This window comes from Peromyscus eremicus, chromosome X (genome assembly GCF_949786415.1).
Source record: "Peromyscus eremicus chromosome X, PerEre_H2_v1, whole genome shotgun sequence".
In the NCBI taxonomy this organism is placed as follows: domain Eukaryota; kingdom Metazoa; phylum Chordata; class Mammalia; order Rodentia; family Cricetidae; genus Peromyscus; species Peromyscus eremicus.
The window spans coordinates 60713814-60737392 of NC_081439.1; the positions used below are offsets into that span (position 1 = coordinate 60713814).

Genomic DNA, 23579 nt, shown 5'->3' on the forward strand with positions numbered 1-23579 from the left:
TTACATATATTTATATACATATACATGAATGCGCTTCTTAAGAGAATGACTGATATTCAAATTTTTCTTCTGGTATCTTATATAGTAAATTTTGATTACAATAAAACTCATGTAGAAAGGTAGCCTTTTTTCAGATGAAGTTTAATTGTTTTTGCTCATATATGGCAACGCCAGTTGTCTAACTCATTGAGGAAGGATTATGTTGGGTTGGGATTGAATTCCTAATAGGAACCTCAATGAGCAAGAAAAACATTGGGGGCTTGAGTCAAGCAAGGGTAGAAGAGGATTGGAGACAAGCTGGCTTTTGATCATACTTATCTTCTTTAGTTTCCAGATTGTAAACTGCAGGCGGCCTATAGAGCTATTTAGCTGAATACTGGTCTGTCCTAGCACTTGAAAATTCTCTTCTGGAAGATAGGGCTCTACTTTGCCTCACTAGTCAGTGCTACAAAGGAATAAGCTGACCGTACAATTCTGTAGCTTCTGGGTCATCTCCAGGTCTCATCTGATGGCATGCATGTAAAGGGATATGTTAGGATGACTATGACTATTTGCTAATTTTAAAGCTATATTTGAAAGCTAGACTCAAAATTCTAGTTCATATCCTTTGTAACCCCTTTTATTTGAAGAGGAAAAATCTTGATTTCATATTCAGTTTTATAGTTCAGAACCACAAATATTTTCCACCTTCTGGGGAATAGTAAAAAAAATCCATGGGTTAGTTCACAGTGATAAACTGAATTTTGAACAATTAGAATATCAAATGATAGGATTTATAAATGAGATATATTTAATAATTTATAAGTTATAATGGAAAACTTTTAAAATGGTGGTTTAGGAAAATACTTGTTAGGGAAATTCTTTTTGTTGTTCTGCACTGGAGATGGGTTTGAATTATTCTTTACATATTTCTTCTCCTTTCTCTGGCAAGGAAGCTTTCTTCTTGGGTATGTATGTCATACTGGACAAAGAATGCTTTCTAAATGTAGACAGTCTTCTCCTAAAGTTTCCGCCTGAAAAGAAATATAGGAGAGGGTCAAAGCAACAATTCGATGCAGCTAGAGATAAGGTTATGACCACTGACTTCTGCATCCTCAGGACAGAATCACAGGGTCTAGTTTCACTGTTTAAAAAGTGAAGGTGGATAGTTCGTTGAATATGATACGGCATGAAGCTAATTAAAAAGGCAGCTGTCACAACTATGATCATTCCTATAGCCTTTCTACGACTTGGTAGGTTTTTCTTCATTGAATTTTTTAGTAAGGTCAGAATGATCATTGTATAACAGACAATTATGACGATAAAAGGGATGATGAAGCCAAGGAATAATGACACATAGTGCAAGACCAAAACAGATTTTTTAGCTTGATTGTCCTGTGGAGGCTCAAAGCATTTAGTATTGTTCCTTTCATCTTGGTAAGATTTAACCATTAAAAATGGAGAACTAATCAAAATCACAAAAATCCAAATTCCAATACACACAAACCTGGCCTTTTTCTGTGTAACCAAATTAATGTTCTGGACTGGAAAAACAATTGCAACACACCGGAAAAAACTCATGGCTGTCATAAATAAGATGCTACAATAGAGGTTAACATACAAGGCATAGGTGCTGAGGCGGCACAAAAAATCACCAAAGAGCCACTTGCCTTTGTGAACATAATAGACCACACGGAGAGGCAATGTACATACACACAGTAGATCTGCTATGGCTAGATTAATCATGTATACTTGGAAGGCTGATTTCTCATGATACGTTTTTATGAGGACATAGAGCACAAAGCTATTGCCAAAGAAACCCACAACAGAGATCATAGAGTACATTGTGGAGTACACTTGATTACGGAACTCATCGATCGTGCCATGGCATGTGTTATTACTGGCAGAAGATACTGTCAGATTTTCAGCTCCATCCATGTTATCCAGAAATGTTTGCCTGGTGCCTACAACATATGAAAAAGATCTTATCAATTAAACTGGATCTTTAAATTGTAGTGCACGTCAATTCACTTCATAGTGTCACTATACTTTTTATGTGTAATTAAAATATTTAATAGATTTTTATTATTCTTTGAAAATACATATTCATACATGTACACAATGTGTGTTTTGATCATGCCTGGCCTCCACCTCACCCTCCAAGCCCCTTCCAGCACGTCTTCCTCCCAACTTCATGTTCTCTGTTTCTCTCCTTTTTAAAAATAACCCACTGAGTCCAATTAGTGCTGCTCACATGCACATCCACCACAGCTGGAAGCAATTGTTGTCACATTATGAGGAGGGAGTCACTTGAACTTTGACTCCAAGAGGAAGGTCTGGGTCCTCCAGACATGAAGAAAACTTTTTTCCTCCTCTCACATCCATTTTTTTTTTCCTGAGAGAATTCTTAATCCCCAAGACCTAGGTAAGATATCCCCCTCATATTGTAGATGTACTGCTCTAGCACTATTCCATAAACTTTCCCTTCAAATGAATTTATGATTTTTCACTTACAGAAAAAACTTTAAATATACTAGTTATATATATATATATGAGTGTGTAAATATGTATTTATAATAATCATCAATCATCATCATCTAATTATTAATGTATTGCTTTATAAGAGCTTTAAGTTCAGTTAGCAGCTAAAATTGGTACAAAAATACTTGCTTTCCCCTAAAAGAGAACTGTGTAACATCTTGTGGATGCAGGTCATACCCAGGGAAAATGATCTAATTCATGTTGGTGAAACTCACTCCAGTAGGAGAGATTCTTAATCTGGGATTAACTCTATTTAGAACCATAGAACACCACAGCAGGAGAAACCTAGTGGCCACAAAGTTATAATAACAATGAGAAAAAAGTTTCAGAGAGGTGAAATTTATAGTTGAAAAATCTGTACCATAATTTAAGGCTCTTGGGAAAGATATGGCCTAGTTGGTCAGAATATACTTGTTGGGTGAGGAAATTGTTGTTGTTGTTCATTCCTATTCCTTTCTCAGACTTGTACTCAAAGCTTTGAGCTTAGCCATACACAGTTCTTTCATAGCAAAAGATTATTTGCTCTATCCAAATTCATTCCAGAAGCTAACAACTTCTGATTAGAAACAGCTAGAAATGAGATAGCATAGATATAGTCATTTCTTCAGTGTTCTGCAGATCCTTTTACTTACTTATCAAAGTGGAAGCAATTCAATACTTAGTCTCTTATTGATTTGTTGACTTTTCTATAGCTCATGGTCCCTAGTAAACAAGCGGTCTGGAAGAATGCTCAAGAATTCAAGTGCTACTAGTGTGGAATAGAATGGACCTTGTCCACATAGCGGGGATATGGATACAGACAGCTCTGGCAGTTGTTTCGGGTGGGACAACTTGCCATGTTTCCAACCAGGAACAGTTTCATCTGCTGTTCTTGATGTGTCATCCATCCAGCTTGTCATTCCAGCTATTTATATTTTTTTAGCATTGAAAAATGCCATTTTCACCAAGAACTATTGATATAAGATTTTTTAAAAATGAAGAGGAATAATTCTAAGGCTATAGAGGAAAAACCAGCCCACCATTCCTAATGCCTGCATTAGTTTTCAATTTGTGCTCCAGGTTTCTTTTCCTATTGGTTCTGTGAATTCAGGTAAGGGAAGGAAAACTTCCCCAAATTAACCCAATCTTTTTTGTTGATACTGTTTTAGGTATTTTCTTCAAACTGAGCCGTTTTATGCTATGAGGCACTAGATGGTGCTATTGGGATTTTTGACATAGCTTTCCCCTTTTTAGTTTTATTCACAGTATTTGAGAAATCAATGTAGCATGCTTTTAAATATATGTCTATAATATGATATACAACACGATCTTACATTGTCACCATGAAATGATTACTATCACTTCCTGAATGATGATTGACATCTGTATGTACTGTGAAATGACTGGCACTAAGAAGTAGGTTAGTTAACAGCTCCACCTCAAGCCCACCTTGGTTGTACATTTCTGTAACCCAGCACTTGAAACGCTGAGGCAGGAAGATGGTGGATTTGAGATCAGCTTGGGTCACATAGGGAGACCTTGGCTCAAAACCAATACACAGACCAAATCAAAACCACATCCACCACCTCATTTCCATCCTATATTGTCCAGACTGAATTGTGCCTTTTAAACTATGCCTTCTCTCATTGTCCATCCAAAGAAATTTCTATCCTTATAGAACTCCTAGAGAATTTTCAGTCTGATTTGCACATCAGTGCTGTGTTATCTTCCCTTCCAGACTCTCTGGTTGATAAATAAGGCAGTGCCTTATACCGGACCAGTTATTCATCTTCTTTGTTCATAAATGCTCAGTGTCAATTGGAATGATAGAAACCTTACCATTTGAAAGTGTAATTATCCATTTGAAACCACTTAGAGAGACAGTCTCATTGCACTATAATTTAAAGTCTTTTCAACCTTAAACACTAAAGATGCTGATGTAGACAAATTGCTTCCTAAAGTACTAAGATTCTAAATTATAAAGCTTAATTTTAAGGGTTAAAAATACCCACACTGTTGATATACAAATTATTTCTTCATCCATTGCTCATTGCAAATAAATTTGAAATTCTCAACTGCTTGAACAAAAGATGCCAAATAGAGCTGATAAATAACAATGAAAAGTACACAAAGAAATGAATGCCATCTAGTTCTATTCATAACTAGCAGAGCTCTTTGAAACAGAATAAATTTCCTTGTAAATTTCAGTAGTCAGGTTTGATTCTTTCTTTACACACAAATCAAACCAATTATTTATATTAAGCCATAAAAAGAAAATTATAGAATTTTCAAACAAGGACTGGATTTTAAAGGGGTAGAGATCATTTAGTGTAAAGTAGTCATTTCATATATAATGACATAAAATTCTGAACAGCACTTAATTAGGTTTTGCATAATTTACTGATTTTCCTAATGATGTGACCCCTAGGAGATGGATACAGAGAGCTCCTTTGGAAGCCTATGATTTCTTAAGAACCCAGTCCTGCCTTCAAACAGCTCACAGTTGGGGAAGGAAGTGGGTGCTGAGGAGTAATAACTCAGTTGTTTGGAGTTGCTTGTCATAAGTCTAGTAAAAGCCACCTTAGCACAAAGCAAAGGAATTATGACTTCATTAATGAAAGGAAGCAGTAAGCACAAATGGTGTTGACTTTATTTCAATACAGATGATGAAGAGTGTTACTTAAGAAAATTGCAAATTGAACAAACTGGGTTCATTCTGAAACTGGAGCCGTACCTCTTTCTGGCACTGCAGTACCTTCACAAAGTTTCCTTCGTATTGTGGCCACTGTTCTTACGTTGGACCGTCAGAGTACGCCCAAGCTGAAACCATAGATTACAAAAAGAAGTTAGTGACCGACCTCAAGAGCAGTCCGGAAGGGTCATGGGAACTTAGCAGCCTTAAGTACAGGTCCAGAGTGTGATGGCACATCAAAGCTATACTGACAGATTTAGGGCTGCCCATTGGCTTCCATGGCTCCTTGTTTTTCCTTCATCCTTTTTTACATTTCCAAGGGGAGGGAGACTTGGAATAGGAACCATGAGTGGTCACAGATGTTTGCTGATGTATGTGTTCAGCTTTTGCATCTAAAGATGAACATAACGTTTAAAATAATTCTTTCTGTGAAAACACATTTTCTCTATGAAGATTTAATTATAAAGTTCAAAGAGGGAATAATTTGGAAATTCTCATCCAAGGACTTAGTTTGCTAGGAATAGGAGTTAGAATATTAAACAAAATTTTCCTAATTTGCTTGGAGCACAATGTTGTTTAAAAGAAGAATGGCTTAATGGAGCTTGAACTAGATCCCTGGACCTCTAATAGTACTTGTTGGTTTTGGTCACTAGTTTCACATATATACTTCTGGAGAGCAATAGTTTTAGAGTGTTAGATACTTAAACTTTAAGGGATGTGTGTCCTTTCAACAAAATTACTGTTGTGAATCAAATAGATACAACAAATATGTCAGAAATGAGTAAAGAAAGGCTTTCCCGAGGCAGTAGCAACCTGACACTTCTCCATTTTTGTTGTGTTATGGCGACCCTCATTCTTGTCTGCCAGCAAGAGTCCCCAGAGGCTGCCACTTTGTCTTTATGTGTGGTCCCAATGTTAATAAAATAAACATCTTCTTCCAGTTTATTTTTATAAAGTAGACACAGGCCGGAACTTTCCAAAGGAAATCTACTGACAAAAAATGGAAGTAAAAAAGAAAATAAAGGAAATTCAAAGGTATAAAATGTGTTTACCCTGTACTTAGAAAACCATTTTTTCAGAGCGTCTCCAGCTTCTTCTCCCTGTTCCATAGTCCTCCTCTCCAGGTAAGGAGTCGACCCTCAGAACCTGCTATAGTCTGGGTCAAGTGTCTGTTGCCGATTGAGAATTACTCAGAGTTGGCTCTTAAATTTTGTTAATCAGGCAGTAACTTTTTTTTCTCATTTGCTTTCCCCATGTTTTAATACACTGATAAAGATACATTAAATGAATATTAAACATATAAAATATTTCTGATCATAAAATTATGTGATTCCACTCATCCAATCTAGAAAGAAAATTTTGGCATTGTCATAGATTTTTGTTTAAACAAAGGTGGAGTTTCTCCTTAGACTGCAGCAAAAAGAAAGCTTATGGATTTCTAAAATGCATATATGAAAAGTGTAATCTTACAAATTTAGCGTACAAAGGAGTTATTCGTTTCCATGGTAGTTGTGCAATTATAATGTAGCGTAACATTTCTATGAACAAATGAGTGTCACATTGTCTGCGGCATAGTGTAGTTTGTTTTTTCCTTCAAGTTCACAGCTGTGAGGCAATCCTAATTTTTTTGAATTCTTTGCTTTGCATACAGCAGGCATTCGGTACTCAGTCATTCCACATCTTGCCCCTCTTTGCCTTTGAGTTTACTTGCAGACTCTTGTTTCTGACTAGCAGCTTCTGCTAGTATAAGATGCTGCCATTTGGAACCATATGCAGGAGAGGTGTTGAAGTAAAAAGATAATTATGTGATTTTTGTGTGTATGTGTGTGCTGAATATGAAACCCAGTCCCTTACCAGTGCTAGGCATGTATTATACCAACAACCTCATCAACAATCTGTGTGTGTGTGTGTGTGTGTGTGTGTGTGTGTATGTGTGTGTGTGTTTGCTTGTGTCTGTGTGTAGTATATACATATGCTGTGTGTGGTGTATGCATGCAGGTCAGAGGATGGTATCAAGTGTCTTTATCACTCTCTGCTTTAGTCCCTTAAGGCAGGGTCTCTCACTGAACCTGGGGATGTTCTTTTTTAACTGAGATGACTGGCCAGCAAGCTCAGGCAATCTTTCTGTCATTATACCTCTACCCCCAGTGCTGGGGTTATAGGTGTGTGTGGCTATGCCTGGGTTTTTACATGGATGCAGGGGATTTGAACTCAGGTTCTGATGGTTGTATAAGTGCTTTTACCCACTGAGCCATACTTCCCAGCCCTAGATACATGATTCTGATTCAAATCATTTAATTCTTCTACTTGGCTCATGTTCTGTCAATAAAGTTTATAAAGCTCTTATTCTTATAAAGGAAAGGGTATTTTACTATAAGGGAGAGAGTATTTGCTTGCTATACTTTGAATACTTTAAAAACAAATAAGAGAATAATTAACAAAGTAAATAAGAGAGCTCAGAAATATTGTAAGAACACAGGGGCTCAACTTATGTGCTTACAGTTTTGTAGATGTGACACACACACACACACACGTGTGTGTGTGTATATATATATGTGTGTGTGTGTGTGTGTGTGTGTGTGTGTGTGTGTTTGTGTGTGTGTATGTATGTATGTATGTATATATGAGTCAATTATATATTATTTTGACCTAAGGAGTCCCCGGGCTGGTATCTTCTACTAAATGAAATGGTACTGGTGCCTTTTTTGTTTTTAGTAAAACAAAATGTCATTCTTGACCATCAACCCAATTTAATATTTCTCTCCTTTGATGTGCACATGATGTGATATGTTGTTTGTACCTTTCTTGATGATTTTTATTTATTGATTTGTCATAGTCATCTGTGATCACTCAATATAAAGTTTCTTATTACTCTTGCTGGAGTTCCACTAGCACAAACAGAGCAGTAAGCACATTTTATTAATTTTATATTTCCTGCTGGCCATAGTATATAGTGCATTTTAAATATTGGTTGATTTGAGTTAATCCATTTTCTGTATCATTTTATGTTTGTTCAAAATGAGAGGGAATTCTTGCAAGGAGAAAGACCATGATTGGAAATTTGAAGGACTGAGTGCCAGCAGACCTGGATCATACTTCAGGCTGTGGTGGGTGATTAATTAAGTGATCTTTGGAAAATCACTTCCTCTCTGTCAAACCGTTACTTATTTGTAATACAATAGGGTTAGATTTTATGACCTCTAAAGTCCCTTCTAATTTACCATTCAATAAATCTGTAAAGATCAGGACTATTTTTTTTCTTGAGAGCATGTAATATAAGTGATTTATAACTGCAGTAAAGAACACGGACATAAATTGTTTGCAATCTAAAGGCAGCACGATAGTTCTAGATATGATGCTGTTTTCTAAACTAAGTGATAACTATTATGATTAGAAGTTGCTCTACTTACCAGGGCTCACAGCTACCCCTCTCTGTGCTTACACCTTTTAAAGTTACACTTCTGGTTCTGATAGTATAGAAATAGCTCTAATAACTCATATTCATATATAGGTTGTGTGTCTCCATACACTGAACTTTCTAAAATACACTACAGAGTTACATACATTCACTCTATAAACTTGAAGATAGTTCTGTAAAGTAAATGCCACTGTTACCCCAGTTTCACATTTGGGAGTACTGAGCCGAGGAGAAACAGCTAGCTTTGGGCTTCATTAAACTCTGAAGTTATTGTTGTTTGTTCCTTTTTATCATCTCCTGTATCAGGTGCCCATCTTGCTTGATCGCATGGCTCCAGGGTTCCAGGACCAGTTATTTATCCATCCAGATCTTAACAGTTGCTTGAAATCTACTTTGCACAGTTTAGAAGAAAGAGGTTTGGGTTGCTGGAAAGAATGTCTTTTCCTTAATGGGGATAATATTTGCTCCTGAGCCTTTAAAACCTAAATAAACGAGTCATTTTCTTCCCAAGTAAAAAAGGTTTTTAAATTTGTTTTATTTAAACTAAGTGGAATCCATGATGTAAAGATCCCAAATTTCACTTAAGACAGCTGTTATTTCCTATGAGTTTCTGGAAAATTTCTTAATCTTCTGGGATCCAAAGTGCAGAATTAGGTCATTTTTTTTAGATAATTTTTGAGTTCAAATGCTTAGAAGCAAGCAAACTTGCTCCCTTCTCCCTAGTGATCCAAGTTGCCTCTGACATCTCTGCTGCTTGCCAGCTGTATCTGACTACCTTCGAATATGTTTCTTGTAAGGAAGCAAAACTATTTTGATTAGATAAATACAATAAAAATAAATATTTTTGTGTTACAAAATGACCACATAATATATTCATCTTGCTTGACTGAAACAATACATTTGTTGACTAGTAGCTTCTTGTATCCCATTCCCCCATTCCCTGACAACTGCCTTTTACTCTTCTATCCTGTGAATGAGACTGTTTTAGGCAATTCATGTAAGTTGAATGATGCAGTGTTTGTCTTTCTGTGACTACCTTACTTTACTTACCATAATGCCCTCAGTATACATCATGCTTTACTAAGGCTGAATTTTACTCCGTTTCATGTATATACTGTCTTTTAGGTATTTTTTTTTGTCAATGGAGGCTTTCAGTTATAGTGTATATTATTATTTATAATAACTTCCTTGTTTTATGAAAGAAGACTCTTCTTATTTATCCTAACTGGGAAGAGTGCCAACACAGTCCCCCAATACCCCAAATGATGCAGTTGAGTTTCCCACATTGGGGAAATCACAGGGGTCAGCACATCTGGAGTGCAATGGATGAGTCTAGCCCTGGGAAGACCACCTTCTTGATCATTGTGTCTTCCTTGTCAGGTAAGTATGAAGACTATTTCTTACAGATAAGACAAACCATTCTTTTTTCAAGAAAATAGAAAAAAACCCTTATTTTTCTAAGCAGGTAAGAAAAACAGACGTAGAGGTAAAAGTATAGTAGTCTTTTAATGAGAAGAGTTCTACATTTGGATCATACTTGCATCTATACTTAGCTGTGTGATCTTGGGCAAGTTGCTTAATCTTTCTGATATTCTGTTGTCACTTATGTAAAAATAAGGTAACAAAACTAAAGGCAAGGATCTCTCTCTCTCTCTCTCTCTCTCTCTCTCTCTCTCTCTCTCTCTCTCTCTCTCTGCTGTGTGTGTGTGTGTAAATGAGTATAGCTATTGAAAAAAGTAACAAGATTCCACTGAAAAAGAACCCAAGAGGGAAGCACTGTTGATCTGAAGAAGAAAACTGTACCGTATGTCTCCAAATGTAGCCAAAACAATGGTACAAGTAACATGTCTCTCAGGCACACTTAACCAGTTAGCTGTTCTTAGTAGATAGGGTAAATTGAAAGTTAGCCCTGTGGCTATGTAAATAAATGGCACATGAAAGTTATAAATTGAATTAACATGCATTGGACAGAATTGGCTTTGCCCACACAATTAAAAACTTATGGTCTAATCATAAACAGAACAAGATGAAATGCTTCATGAAGCTTATCTAAATTACTCCAAACTGCTAGCTTAATTAATTTTAATAAATGTACTGAGATCCAACTAAATTTTTAATGGCTAGGGTTTGATACTGATTCTAAATTTAGCTTTATTCTAGAAAGATACTTATATATAGTCTCAAGGTAAGTTTATACTAAATGCTAAAGCATATTAACAAGAAATTAGTCATTTTTATACAGACAAACCAATTAGCTTAGTTTAAACTCCTCTCCTGCATAACAAAGCAATACATATAGTACAACTATATATATATACATATACATATGTGTATATATATATAACATATAGTATATAGCATAGTAATTAAAAATGTTTTCTAAGTGCCTATGTGTCTATCTATGCATTTTGCTTAGTTTAACTGAATCTATTTAGGAGAGAGAGTATATCTTATACATCTTATGTTCTTAGCAAGGAAAATCCGTGGCTTAGGACACACTAAGCCCTCAGTAGGTGTTTCTGTTTGGCATTGAATTGGTAGCAGGGGTCACACTTGAGGATGACACCTGGTTCTTATTGGTCCAGGAATAATACAGCAACTGGTTTAGCCCTAGCTACTTCTGTGCTATTCACATCTTGCATAAAAGAAAAGAAAGGGAATTACGCAGATGTTATCATCTGGTGGGTGGGGCTAGAATTCTGAATAACTTTGAAAAACTTAAATGAGACAGGTGATGTTACTAAGGTTGCTAGCAAGCATATTTATGCAGTTTGTTAAATACCAATCAAGAATGTGCTGATTAGAGGAAGAAGGATGGGGAGGGAAAGGAAGAAGGACAGAGAGGAAAAAGAGAGAAATGAAGAGGAGAAGAGGAGGGAGCAGCTGAGAGGGAGAGGAGAGACGGGAGGGAGAAGAGGATGGGAAGGAGGTGAGTCGGTATGGAATGCAAACTTCAACTTGTTCATAAATCAGAAATGCAAAGTTAGTTGTGATCAACACCATATCATCACACTTTCTCCTACCTCAGAATCTCTTGATAGCCTATAGCAAGAGTATAAGTCTCACTCAATGATAATTTTTGAAAACTACAAATATGTTATCATAATATCAAATTTGCTTCTCTAATGCATATTCTACTATAAAATACTACTCAAAGAGTAACCGAATAGTATCAGGATTTAGGATTTCATGAGAATCCAAGACCAGACATGATCATATAATGAGTCATAAGGAACATAGCAATAAAATGATCCCTAATGACGTATTGCTAAACCCATAGATCAGTGAATTGCTCAACCCTCATGAGAGAAACTTCTTTCAGTGAATGGCAACTACCAAAGAGACACACAATTGGACAGTGACAGAGGGTGAGAGACTTTGGGACACTCAGCCATAAGTGTCTTTACCAAACCCCTCTTTTCAAGGCTTAAGGCTCTATGCAGAAGAGATTATAGAACTGTAAAGCCAGAGGTGGTGGATGACTCCAAGGAAACAGACCCAACAGGACTGATGCACGTATGAACTCACAGAGACTGTGACAGCATGCACAGGACCTGCACAGGTTCAAACCAGAAGAATGTGGGAGGAGTTATGGGAGAGGAAAGAATATGATCGGAAAATATTGTATGAAAAAGAAATTTTAAATAAAAAAGAAAAGGATGAAAACTGTTTCCACACACTGTAAGCCAATGAGAATGAAATGCGTATTAGAATATTAAAAAGAATCTCAGAGCTACTCAGTAAAACGGAAGCTGCTGGAAGAGGCTGTGAAAAACGATTTGATGTCCATGAAAGAGGAAAAGAGATTGTGGAACCTGCAAGTGGAGGACCAGAGTAGTCATAGATGGAGGGAAGAAGGCTCACTAAATCACAGCTTGTTCCAAAGTGTCGTAATATTTAACACTTTATAGTAGTTAAAAACTTGACAAAGCCAGGCAGTGGTGGTGCACGCCTTTAATCCCAGCACTGAGGAGGCAGAGGCAGGCGGATCTCTGTGAGTTCGAGGCCAGCCTGGGCTACAGAGAGAGATCCAGGACAGCTAGGGCTACATAGAGAAACCTTGTCTCAAAAAAAACCTCCCCCCAAAAGATTTAAAAAGATTGACAATTAAAAATGTTTGTTTGGAATTATTCAGAGAGAGTCTAAATAGGGTCCCTCCTCTAGGAGCTCGGGGAATCCTGTGGAAAACAGGGAGGGACATCGTAGAAGTCAGAGGGGATGGAGGACACCAAGAGAACATTGCCCACTGAATCAACTGAGCGGAGTTTACAGGGCCTCCCAGAATCTGAAGCCGCAAGCATGGGGCTGCACGGGGGTTGCGTCAGGTCCTCTGCAGACATATTAAGGCTGTTAGCTTGGTGTTTTTGTGGCACTCCTAACAAACAGTGGGAGTGGGGGTGTCTCTGACTCTTTTTGCCTGCTCTTGGGGACTCTTTTTTGTTGTTTTTTTTTCCTTTCATTTTTCTTTATTAAGAAATTTTCTACTCACTTCACATGCTATCCATAGATCCCCCTTCCTCCCTCCTTCCACCCCCCCAGCCCTCTTTCCCAAGCCACCCTGGCATCCCCACATTCCCCAAATCGAGGTCTCCCGTGGGAGTCAGCAGAGCCCAGCACACTGAGCCTAGGCAGGTCCAAGCCCCTTCCCACGGCACCAAGGCTGTGCAAGGTGTCACACCACAGGCACCGGGGGCCAGAAGCCTACCAGGGACAGATCCCGATCCCCCTGCCTGGGTGCCCTCTTGGGGAACTCTTTTCCTCCTGTTGGGTTGCCTTGTCCCGCCTTGATATGAAGGCTTTTGACATGTCTTATTGTCATGTTTGGTTGCTGTCTTTTGGAGGCCTGTTTTTTTCTAAAGGGAAATAGAGGGGGAGTGGATCTGGGAGAGAGATGAGGTGAGGGAGAGGTGGGAAGAGTGGAGGAAGGGGAAACTATTTTTGGCATGTATTGTATGAGAGAATAATCTACTTTCAATTAAAAATGTTTGTTTGGAATGAATTTGTTTTTGTTCATGATTAGAGATGGAAGAGCATTCAGAGAACATCTAATGGAACCCCATTTTCTTTTTTGAACCCTATTTTCTTTATGACCCAGAAAGACAAAAGCATTGTTGGAAGTAGTGCGGGAAATTAGTGGCCAAGACTGGACACTGGAATGGTCTGGTGATCCTCTACAGCAGCACACGGTTAGGTTTCAGAAGCCTCGAGGTGTATCACTGAACACTGATGCAGAAGACAAAGCCAGTACTTATTCCTTTCAAGGGCATCCAATGAGTGCTCAATTCAATTTGAAGAACTATTCAGTAGTACAAAAATATTCCATTTTAGCCTTGTAGTCACTTTCCCATTGTTTATTATGTGGACAGCTTATAAACATGGCCTTCTGACTAGCTCTGTTTGTCTTTTGATTTTTTTCCTTTGCTCAGGCCACATTGCCATATGTAAAGTATTCTTTGTCTTCATCCATATCTGATGTAATTCAAACCATCTTTAAGCCAATCTCTTACATCATATTCTCCATAAAATATTTCTCTATCCTTTGTGGTGATATATTAGTTATATTAAAAGATACTTTATTATCCATTTAATATATCTACATGCTCTGTTAGGTCTTTGAAAAACAATATATATCCTCCCCATGAAGACTTTTCTACCTTCCAGAGAAAGATACAGATGTATTAACAAGTTAATGTACAATACCATTACAGATGCTGTAATGGAAATATAGACACACAGATAAACAGGGCATGATGGTTCATGCCTAAAATCCCCAAACTTGAAAAAGTGGGGAGGATTGTTGAGTTCAACTCCAGCCTGGGCTACATAGTAACTTCCAGGCCAACCTGGTCTACACAGGAAGTCCCTGTCTTTGAAAACCCACATCCAGGCTGGGCGATGGTGGCACATGCCTTTAATCCCAGCACTCGGGAGGCAGAGGCAAGCGGATCTTTGTGAGTTCGAGGCCAGCCTGGTCTACAGAGTGAGATCCAGGAAAGGCGCAAAGCTACACAGAGAAACCCTGTCTTGAAAAACCAAAAAAAAAAAAAAAAAAAAAAAAAGAAAACCCACATCCAAACAAATGAACATGAAACATAATAAACTACTTTATGAGCAGTGAGTATATGTCAGAAAATGCCTTGGAAAAGAGAATGGGAGGGCAACGAGGAGAAAGCAGTGGTGTGAAACAGCCTGGCATGGTTTGGGGATATGGAAATTTGATTGAGCTGAAATATAAGATGGCAGGTTATTTGTTTGCATGCACGTATATTTGAAAGTGTGGGTGTCTGTGCTTGACTGGAGTATGAGGATCAAAAGTGAGAAATCAATTTGGGGAATAGTGCAGGAGCTAGGACACAGAAAGTTGGTAAAGGTCCTGTATACCATTGTATAAAAGTTGAGTTCATCTTGTTGGTAATGAGAAGCTTACAACAAGATGCAGACTGAAAAAGGAATACCGACAAAAGAAAAAGAAAGTGTCTAAGTGTGGCAGCTGAATTACAGTTTACTGGAGCTGAAAGTAGGGCCAGTAGGTTCAACTATATTACAAGTTCCTTAGAAACAGAGATGACATCTTCACATTTCCTCTTTCAACTATTTAATTTCTCATTCTACTTCCCAGTTTCTCTCTTGAGTGGTTAGCAAAATCTTTTGCATTTGCAACAGAAACACAATGAATGACTGGTAAGATTCTATGCTTTCCCGTTAAAAGAAACTCACATTATTAACTCATCTATGGACAATATGCCCTTTGTTATTTCAAGAATTTTCACTAGTTTGAGGTGGAGGGGTCTTTGAGATCATGTTCCAGTGGAACATGTGGCAAAACTGAAGACCGGAGTTGGAAATAGTGTGGTGACGGCTTTCTCAAGAACACATAATTAGCACACACCTTTCCCCCGCGAGCACTCAGGAGGCAGAGAAAGGCTATGTAGAGAGTTCCAGGACAGCCAGGGGTACTGAATGATACCCTGTCTCAACAAGCAAGCAAACAAGCAAGCAAGCAAGCAAGCAAGCACCATCCTTATTGTTTTTCTTAATCTCATCAGCAATGTAATTTGCAGATAGCCTTTTGAGGTGGTCATTGGGGTTAAGATATGCAAAATGCCAGCATTTGTTTCTCTATTCTTTTCTTACTGTTTTGTTTTTGAGACAGGGTCTCACTATGTAGCCCAGACTGGACTTGAACTCACCATCCTTCTGCCTTAGCCTTCTGAGTGTTGGGATTACAGGTATGCGCTACCATGCCTGGCTCAGTTTTCTGTTCTTTGCTTTTCTTCTGCAGTATTTATCAACTTTCACGTGGCTGACAGAAATCTCTTACCAACTAACTACTTGCTTAAACTTTTAGTCTCTCATTTTCAGCTGTCTATTCAACTACTACCATCTTTCCTTTCAAGTTACCTCTCCAAGCAACTTTTCTATTGTCTTTTTTCTTCATTGTGCAAGTAGCTTTCTAATTGTGGGTGCATAGAATCTAGTAGTCACATTTGATGCCACCACACCCTTATCCTTCGTCAGACCTGTTGAGTCTTATTTTGAAATACTTGACTCTGTATCCTTAGTTCAGGATCCTTATCTCTTTATTCCTTGTCTACTTGAAGGAACTTGAACACTATATCCTTTTGTACTTCTATATAGCTACAGGTAAGCCTGGGAGCTTAAGACATCATTGCTTATACTTCAAGGTCCAGTTTGAAGTTGTCCTCTATGAATGCTTCCATATAAATGTTCTACTACCTCATTCATCACTGTGCGGTAATTATTCTTTTTCTGTGAATATTCTTTTTTACATGACTACTTAGGCAGATATGAGCCCAGTAATGAGAGTGAGTGTACTTTATTCAGTTTTGCTCCTGTTCTTCCTAATTGGTCAGTTTCAGAAGAGTAACTAGTTTTGAGTGCTTTTTCATATTAGAGTACTTAACTTCCAAAGGCCGGTGTCTAAGGGGTAGAGCAAGGACCATGTTATTTTGGAGTGGAATGTGGGTGCCATTGTGTAGGAATATAAATAATTGTGTAAAGTGGAAATAAAATTTGGATGCCTCTAAGGAGGTAGAGGCTATTAAAAATACTTGAAAATATTTTAAAAGTGCAGAGGACCATGAGTTCAAAACTGATTAGGTCTGAGGCTGATAAGAATCTAAAGACCCAACGATGTGTTTGTCTATGGGCCTGGGTGAGGCTGATGATGTGTTTTAAAATCAAAAACAAAAGAGATCAAAAGATGAAATCAGTAGCTGGATGCACTTTTGTAATTGTTTTGGGTTCAATGCTTCCTCAAGACTTCCTTTACCTTTCTAGTAAATGATGGTCTGTGTGTGTGCTGTTGGAGGACTGCCAGTGGGGGTGCGCCGGTGGCTAGGCTAAGGCCAAAATAGAAGGGGAAGTGGGGGAGGCTGGGACTCAGGGTTCAGTCTCCTCCAACAGATACTTCCTCCATTTCTTCTGGGCAGGGGCAAGAACTAGGTAATATATTTTGTGAAGGTGCAGCTCAGTGAAGCCCCAATTTGTTTGAGCAAGTCCCAAATGCCTTCTTCTTCTCCACAGTAGCTTATTACTATGACATGAAAAATACTGTAGTGTTGTCAATCTTGTAAGTCTGAGGTTATGGAGAGAAGGAATTTTGTTGTATTAATCTTTTGATAGAGCAGCCACTCACTAATATTTGTTGGATGGATATATAAACTAATAGGAAGATCAGCAAATATGAGTGTTTTATAAACTGAAAACACTATAGAAATACAAAAGTCTTATTTTTTTTTTACTACTCATATAAGAATGAATTCAGGTTTTACCTTCTGATAATGATTTTGGCTGCCTAATCCCTCACTTCTCTCATTTTGTACTTACATTATGGCTATTATCTGTACCAATAATATAGCCATCTTTATTTTAATATCATACATTTTCAGCACATAGGAATCTTGTGTCCCTAGTGAAGTCATCTTGGGCAGGAGAAGAAAAGCCAGTTATTGTCTTCCTAAGCATTAGGACCTCAAAGCCCCATCCCAGTGTTTGCATTTATAAAAGCATGTAATAAAAACACTTGTGGATTGATCGGCTGTTGATTGTTTGGAACAAGGTAACCCATCGTTCATAAAGACTTACCTATATAAAGTCCAGCTGTAGCTACAATTCCATGGCTTTTCCTTGTGGTAATAAGAGATCTTGGGTCAGGGACAAAATGGTATGCCTATCCTATCATTCCAGTAAGTAGTGTTTTTCCTCTTGGTATTTCCAAGGCTGTGGCTAGCAGCATTGTCACTGCTAGTGAAAGCTCTAGGTATGCTGAGACTGCACTGGAGACAGCTCTAAGACGTTGCTTTAGCAAGAGCTTCTTCTCTTTAAGAAGACAGGCACTCTGCTGTTGGACAGTTGGAATGCAAACACGGGACACTATGAAGGTCCAATGAGTCTTCGGTGGTGGCGTTCAGAGCTGAAGATCCTGTGTCTCACTGCACATAGTAGTCAGATCAAAGCTGTGTGTAAGACCTAATCAGAAGGGAAATGCAAGGCACAGAAAGGCTATGGAGATCTTGATGAATGCGTAAGTGTGGATATGTGGTGGTGGTGATGGTGGTGGTGGGTACTTCTACCCCTCGATTAGATGATAGAAATATGTTACAGAAAATCTACATGCTTTTGAACATTTTGTAAGGGCGAACTCGATGGCTCAGTGTCTTCCAGACTTAAATAATTATGCACCAATTGTCAGCAATTTGGAATCCCTTGAAACACTATGGCTATTGCTCACAGCTAGTTCTTAGTCATGCTCTTAGCCTGTTAGTATTTGGACCCTGAGTCTTGGAAGCAAATTACCTGTTATCAAGGAGATAATTTATGTTAAATAAAAATTCAAGTTAAGATTAAGCATAAACGTTAATCAGCATGGAATGAAAAGCAGCTTTTAATACCACATGAAACCCAGAGACTTCCTAGGAAGATTGGAACAAGTACATAGGATATGTCAGAGCTGCTGGGGTGTTGTTATTGTTAGCTAAGCTTCATTTAGCCTGTTTTAGTTCATGACAGCACAAGCATAAGCCTATGCAGAAACAAAGGCTACGGATCCGACCCTGAGAAAGCTTATTTAATCTTAGGCTTTAAAAGTAAAAATTGTGATGCCAAATTATATTCTCCACTCCTTTTTATACACAGGGAATTGATGAAAAATAAAAAACCAAAAACCAAGCAACCAAACGAACACAAAATTAAACAAACAGACAAAAATCCTTGAGTGGCCCCAAGACTCCTTAAGTCTGTATCTCAACTCTTTCCTTTTCTGCCATGTTTGTTAAAGTGGGACCTCAAATGTTTGGAATGTATTCATTCCACAAGCAGTAAAATAAAAAAATGACATTTTGTTCATCTAAAGGGAAACCAACCCTGAGGTGGAACAGAACGAATAAGCAGAGTACAAGACTTAGTTACAGTGCAAGCTATGTTTAAAGGAGAGCCCTCTACCCATCTATGAAGAACTCTGAAAGACAAAAGTAATCCTAATTTGAGGATGTTTTAGGACTACAGTTGTAATATGGATCAATGTACTTACGATGTCTGCATTTCTCTAACTGGATTAAATGGTTTCCTCTATTGGCTTTTTGTGGGCATGAGGATATGCTTCTACTTGCAATGGATCTGCCAGACTTTATAGTAGTTATATTTCCTCACTAAGGACCAACAAATTAGCACTCTGCCTTGTGAATCAATCTCTTTTGTAGGGCTGATTAGTATATCTCTCAGGTGTTCGTTCATGCTAGAACAGTTTTTCTCATTAGTCCTTGAATTGTACTACACAGATGTTCACGTGGCCAGAAACCCAGATGATATTGAGGTAAGGGGTAAAAGTGGCTGTAAGGTGCTTGTATTTTACTATGTGATATATGATATGTATATATGTGTGTATATATATATATATATATATATATATATAATGTATGTATTTATTTGTAGGAAAATGGTTTGCATTATAGACTATTATACAAACGGCTTTGGGACACAATAGTGGAGTACTTGTATTACATTATGAACTTAATGTAAAATGTTGTTTTGATACTTAGCTTTTGATTGTAAGAATCAGCAGGTTTAATGAAGATAGGCTAGTAAAAGGTAGTATGATCAAGCAAATTCTTCTTCAATGCTATTTTATTCTCAGAATTCATTTTGAGGCATACAGTTCCTGGCATGCAGTGTTAGTGACAAGCCTGGGCTAGATCACACCAACAGGCCTTTGCCCTACAGGTGTTGCACAGAGAGCAGGGGAGCAACTAGCCCTGCACTCTACCACATGCATTCAGTTGTGTGATGCATTTGTTTATGAACTGAACGCACTTTAAGCAAAACCCTTGGAATGGTGACTTGAATTGTGAAGTTGCTTTTGCTTTTGTCTTTGTAATAGATTTGGAAACAATACCCCTATCATTATCTTAGGGCATTTTATACTCAAAGAAACCAAGATATACTGATATTCAGGAACTTGTTCGAAAGAACACAGCTGTTTGCACGCCAAAGTCAAACCTAGGATGAACTCCTAGTTCTCTGGCCTAGATTTCTTCCTATTGAGATCTGCCACAGGACAGTTTGGAGTAGCTGCAAAGAACTTATGAATTCAAGCTGGAAGATACCTTGAGGCAGACATTCCCAATGCTTCACTGTGTTGGAGTATTTAATGGGCATTTTTGTGTTCACAATGTGTATGAGACACGATGCTAGTTATTGCTGGGTGGAGGAGTTAAAAATAAACCTATTTGAGAGAGAGCAAGAAAGGGCATATTTGAGGGGTTGGAAGGAGGAAAGGGAAAATGATGTAAATGTTTTTAATTTCTAAATAAATAAACAAACAAACAAACAAACAAATAAATAAATAAATACCCTGGTACCTCCCCCCAAGAATCTTGCCTTTGGGGGAGAAGAATAGTTATCTTTTCATAGGTCACACTCCTGTGGACTCTCTTCTTTCTTTGGCCTGAAGATGTAGGCACTGCCTGTTTCAGTCCTTGACTTGTTTACTGAAAATATTTTTTGAGTTTTTATTACCCTTTGTTATCACACTCTAGATTAACATTGGTCTCCATCTCTTATCTGTCATTAACATAGTGGGGCCATTAATTTCTAATAACCCATAAGACATTTCTCCTTGGATTCTTGCCTTCACCTCAAACTTAACAGGTCAAAACAAGAGCTCATCATGTCCTACATTCTCACTTTTATCCCAGGTTACCTGTTGCTACAAATAGCATTAACACCAGTGCCTGCATTCTATAGTGTTAATATTTTGGAGTTACTTCTCAGCTATTCTAACAATGTCTGTAATCTAATCACTTCCCAACTTCCATTTAGTCTTTCTTTTACAGGTCTCTTCAGTTCTTCTTCATCTCATTTCCAATACCACCAACCTAAGCTTAACTTTTATTCCAATTTTCTTTCTGTTATTTTCCAGCCCAGCCAGTTCACTGTAGCCAGGTTAAGATTCTTGCTGCATCCCACAGATGTTAATCTCACTCCTGGTGCTATTTCTGGTACCAAAATGGAATTCAGACACTGCAGTATTTTTGCCATTTACCACAGGCAAAGTTATTCAATATAGTCCCAAGTTTTACCTCCTTTCTAAAGCCTCCACGTGGTCTGTATTTTACCTTTGGACTTATCGGTTTAATTATCTCACATTGTTCCATTCTTTATGTTTTATAGTCACAGCAGCATTGTAATTTCCCTTAAGCATAGGGACTATGTCTTATCTACTTTGGAGGTAAGACTTTGTTTGTACTGAGCTTGAACAATATTTGCTTTATTGGATTATAATAAATTTGAGATATTTCAATTGGAACACAGGAAATAGTAAAATAGACGAAAGTAAGCTAGGGATGTAGCTCAGTGGTGGAGTAGTTGCTAAGCATGCTCAGAAGCCTGGGTTCAATTCCCAGCATTTCCCCCTCCCCCAAAAAGTTAAAAGTAGAAGTCCACAGAGAGCCATGCTAATTGAGAAATGATTACAGTTACCATTCATGGCATCAAGGCTCCAAAGTTGAGCATGCCCCTTGAGTATCAGTGCTTGGTACCCCAAAGGCAAACTTATCAGTGCATGGACCATGGAAGGATCTTTCTTCTCAGGTAGAGAGTTTATAAATGCATTAGAAGTTTAATTAAAGGTAGGAGGGAGAGCAGGTAATGGGAAGTGAACATGTGTAACAGTAAATTAGGAAGACATTGACATGGCAGATTCAGCCTTGCCCCAAACTGTGAACTTTCTGTTTTAATTGATTGGATCATGGTCTAGATGTTTTTTTGTGGGACCTGAATGACCAACATAATTAGGTTTTGCACAGAATGAGAAACAGTATTTTTTAAAAGAGATAGATGTAACTATAATATATGAAAATGAGAAACAGTACTTTTAAAGGACATAAATGTAAATATAATATTGATTGGGCTTATTTACTATGTAAACACAGGTAGCTTTTAGTCACAATTGGTGTATTATTTGTAAATAATGACAGGAAAGAATTTTTCAGTGACTTAAATTTGATGCCACAGATATGATAAACTTAAAATTGTATAGACACAAATTTCAGCTAGAATATACTGTGGCCATGATACTTAATAAAACATAAAATGTTTGCTATCATTCTTAAAACACTCTACAAACAAATCCAAGTTAGCGGCCCTCTAAATATATGGTAGCTTGTTTGATTTCAAAACAATTGTAGGGACAGGGATTTAGATCCACTGGATTTAAAGCGGCAGCGCCTGCCAGTCTACCTGGATACCATTGAAAATAGTCAGCTAATCCTGACAGCAAAGAAGAAAAAAGCTCTTGCCCTAAGAGTTTGATTAAATCGTGTGATTTCTTAGCTCTGTGTTAACCTAGTGTGTTTTATTCTAAGTTACAAAGTAGATTGTAGGCATTTCTTCTGTTTATCTGCAGCTGAGAAGGCTTTCTTTTTGCAGTCTTTAGTCAACTTGCCAATTTCTAGCAGTACGGTGTGCTTCAAGGAAATTGCTTAACCTGTTTGAGTCTCGTTTTATATTTGTCAAAGCGAGGGGGTGGGGGAGGGGAGAATGAGAACCAGAGTGAGAATGAGGGAGCGAGGGAGAGGGAGAAACATCCTGCCTCCGTTATAGGATGCTGAGAAGTTTAAACGTGTGAAACTTCCTTGTGAAAATTCTAGGTCAGCCCTCAACTGTTCGGTTTACCTGCAGCAGTCACTGTACCCTTTCATTCCACATTAAAGGCAGCTTGAACTGCATTAGAGTAGCTTTGCTGCAGCCTTAAGATGGGAGCTTAGGTCTGTTTTGCACTTTTGGCTGAATTGTAAAGGCCCTGGAGACTTGGGGAGTGTCACCTCGACAGTTTGCCATATTGTGCCTGCAGCAGAGGCAGTGAGCCACACTTGTTGACAGGCTGACTAGATGATCAGATCTCTGGCCAAGAACCGAAGCAGAAAGAATTCAGATTAGCAGCCTAATTTAAAGCAGATAAGGCAGAGCAGGTACCCCCAAAGTCTGAGGTATTTGGTAAAATCTGGCATCAGAGAACTTTACTCCATGCACCCAATTTCCTTACCTGCTGATTCCAAGCTTCACAGTTTAAGGTCCTGTCGAGTTTGCTCCCTGAAGCAAGAGCCAAATCTTCAGAAAATCCAAAGTGTAAGTCTCCTGGAGAGCTAGCCCTGGATAGTGAGCTGCAGAATAAATCTGGGTCCTCTGGATGGTCCACTCCATTCACAGGGCGTCTGCTCTTTAGGAAAGCTGCTTTTCAAGAGGAGAGAGGTCAGGGCATGGCACGTTTGCTAGCCAGTATATACCGATTCTTCTTCCTCTTTCTGATTAGTCCTCAAACTGCTTAAACCACGCCAGTGTTTAGCTTTCCTGGTGCAAAGTGGGAGAAGGAGGGAACAGAGAGGGAGAAAGAATAGAAACTGGAGACTTGCAGCTTATATGCATAAATGAGTGTTTATCTCTCACTACTGC

General features: G+C 38.1%; 1 protein-coding gene and 1 non-coding gene across 2 annotated transcripts; both read right to left on the reverse strand.

Moving 5' to 3' along the window:
• Positions 1–23579, reverse strand: Cysltr1 (cysteinyl leukotriene receptor 1). Its single transcript, XM_059250845.1, has 3 exons — positions 23173–23579; positions 5234–5319; positions 1–1943 (listed from the first exon to the last, which is right to left on the reverse strand). The coding sequence occupies exon 3, from the start codon at positions 1915–1917 to the stop codon at positions 895–897; it is 1023 nt and encodes a 340-aa protein (XP_059106828.1). The 5' UTR covers positions 1918–1943; positions 5234–5319; positions 23173–23579; the 3' UTR covers positions 1–894.
• Positions 9835–9997, reverse strand: LOC131900328 (U1 spliceosomal RNA). Its single transcript, XR_009376225.1, has one exon. It is a non-coding gene; the product is annotated as a U1 spliceosomal RNA (small nuclear RNA).

Excerpts from the sequence above, each read along its gene's own strand:
- Cysltr1 (XM_059250845.1), bottom strand. The coding sequence starts at position 1,917 with ATGGATGGAGCTGAAAATCTGACAGTATCTTCTGCCAGTAATAACACA.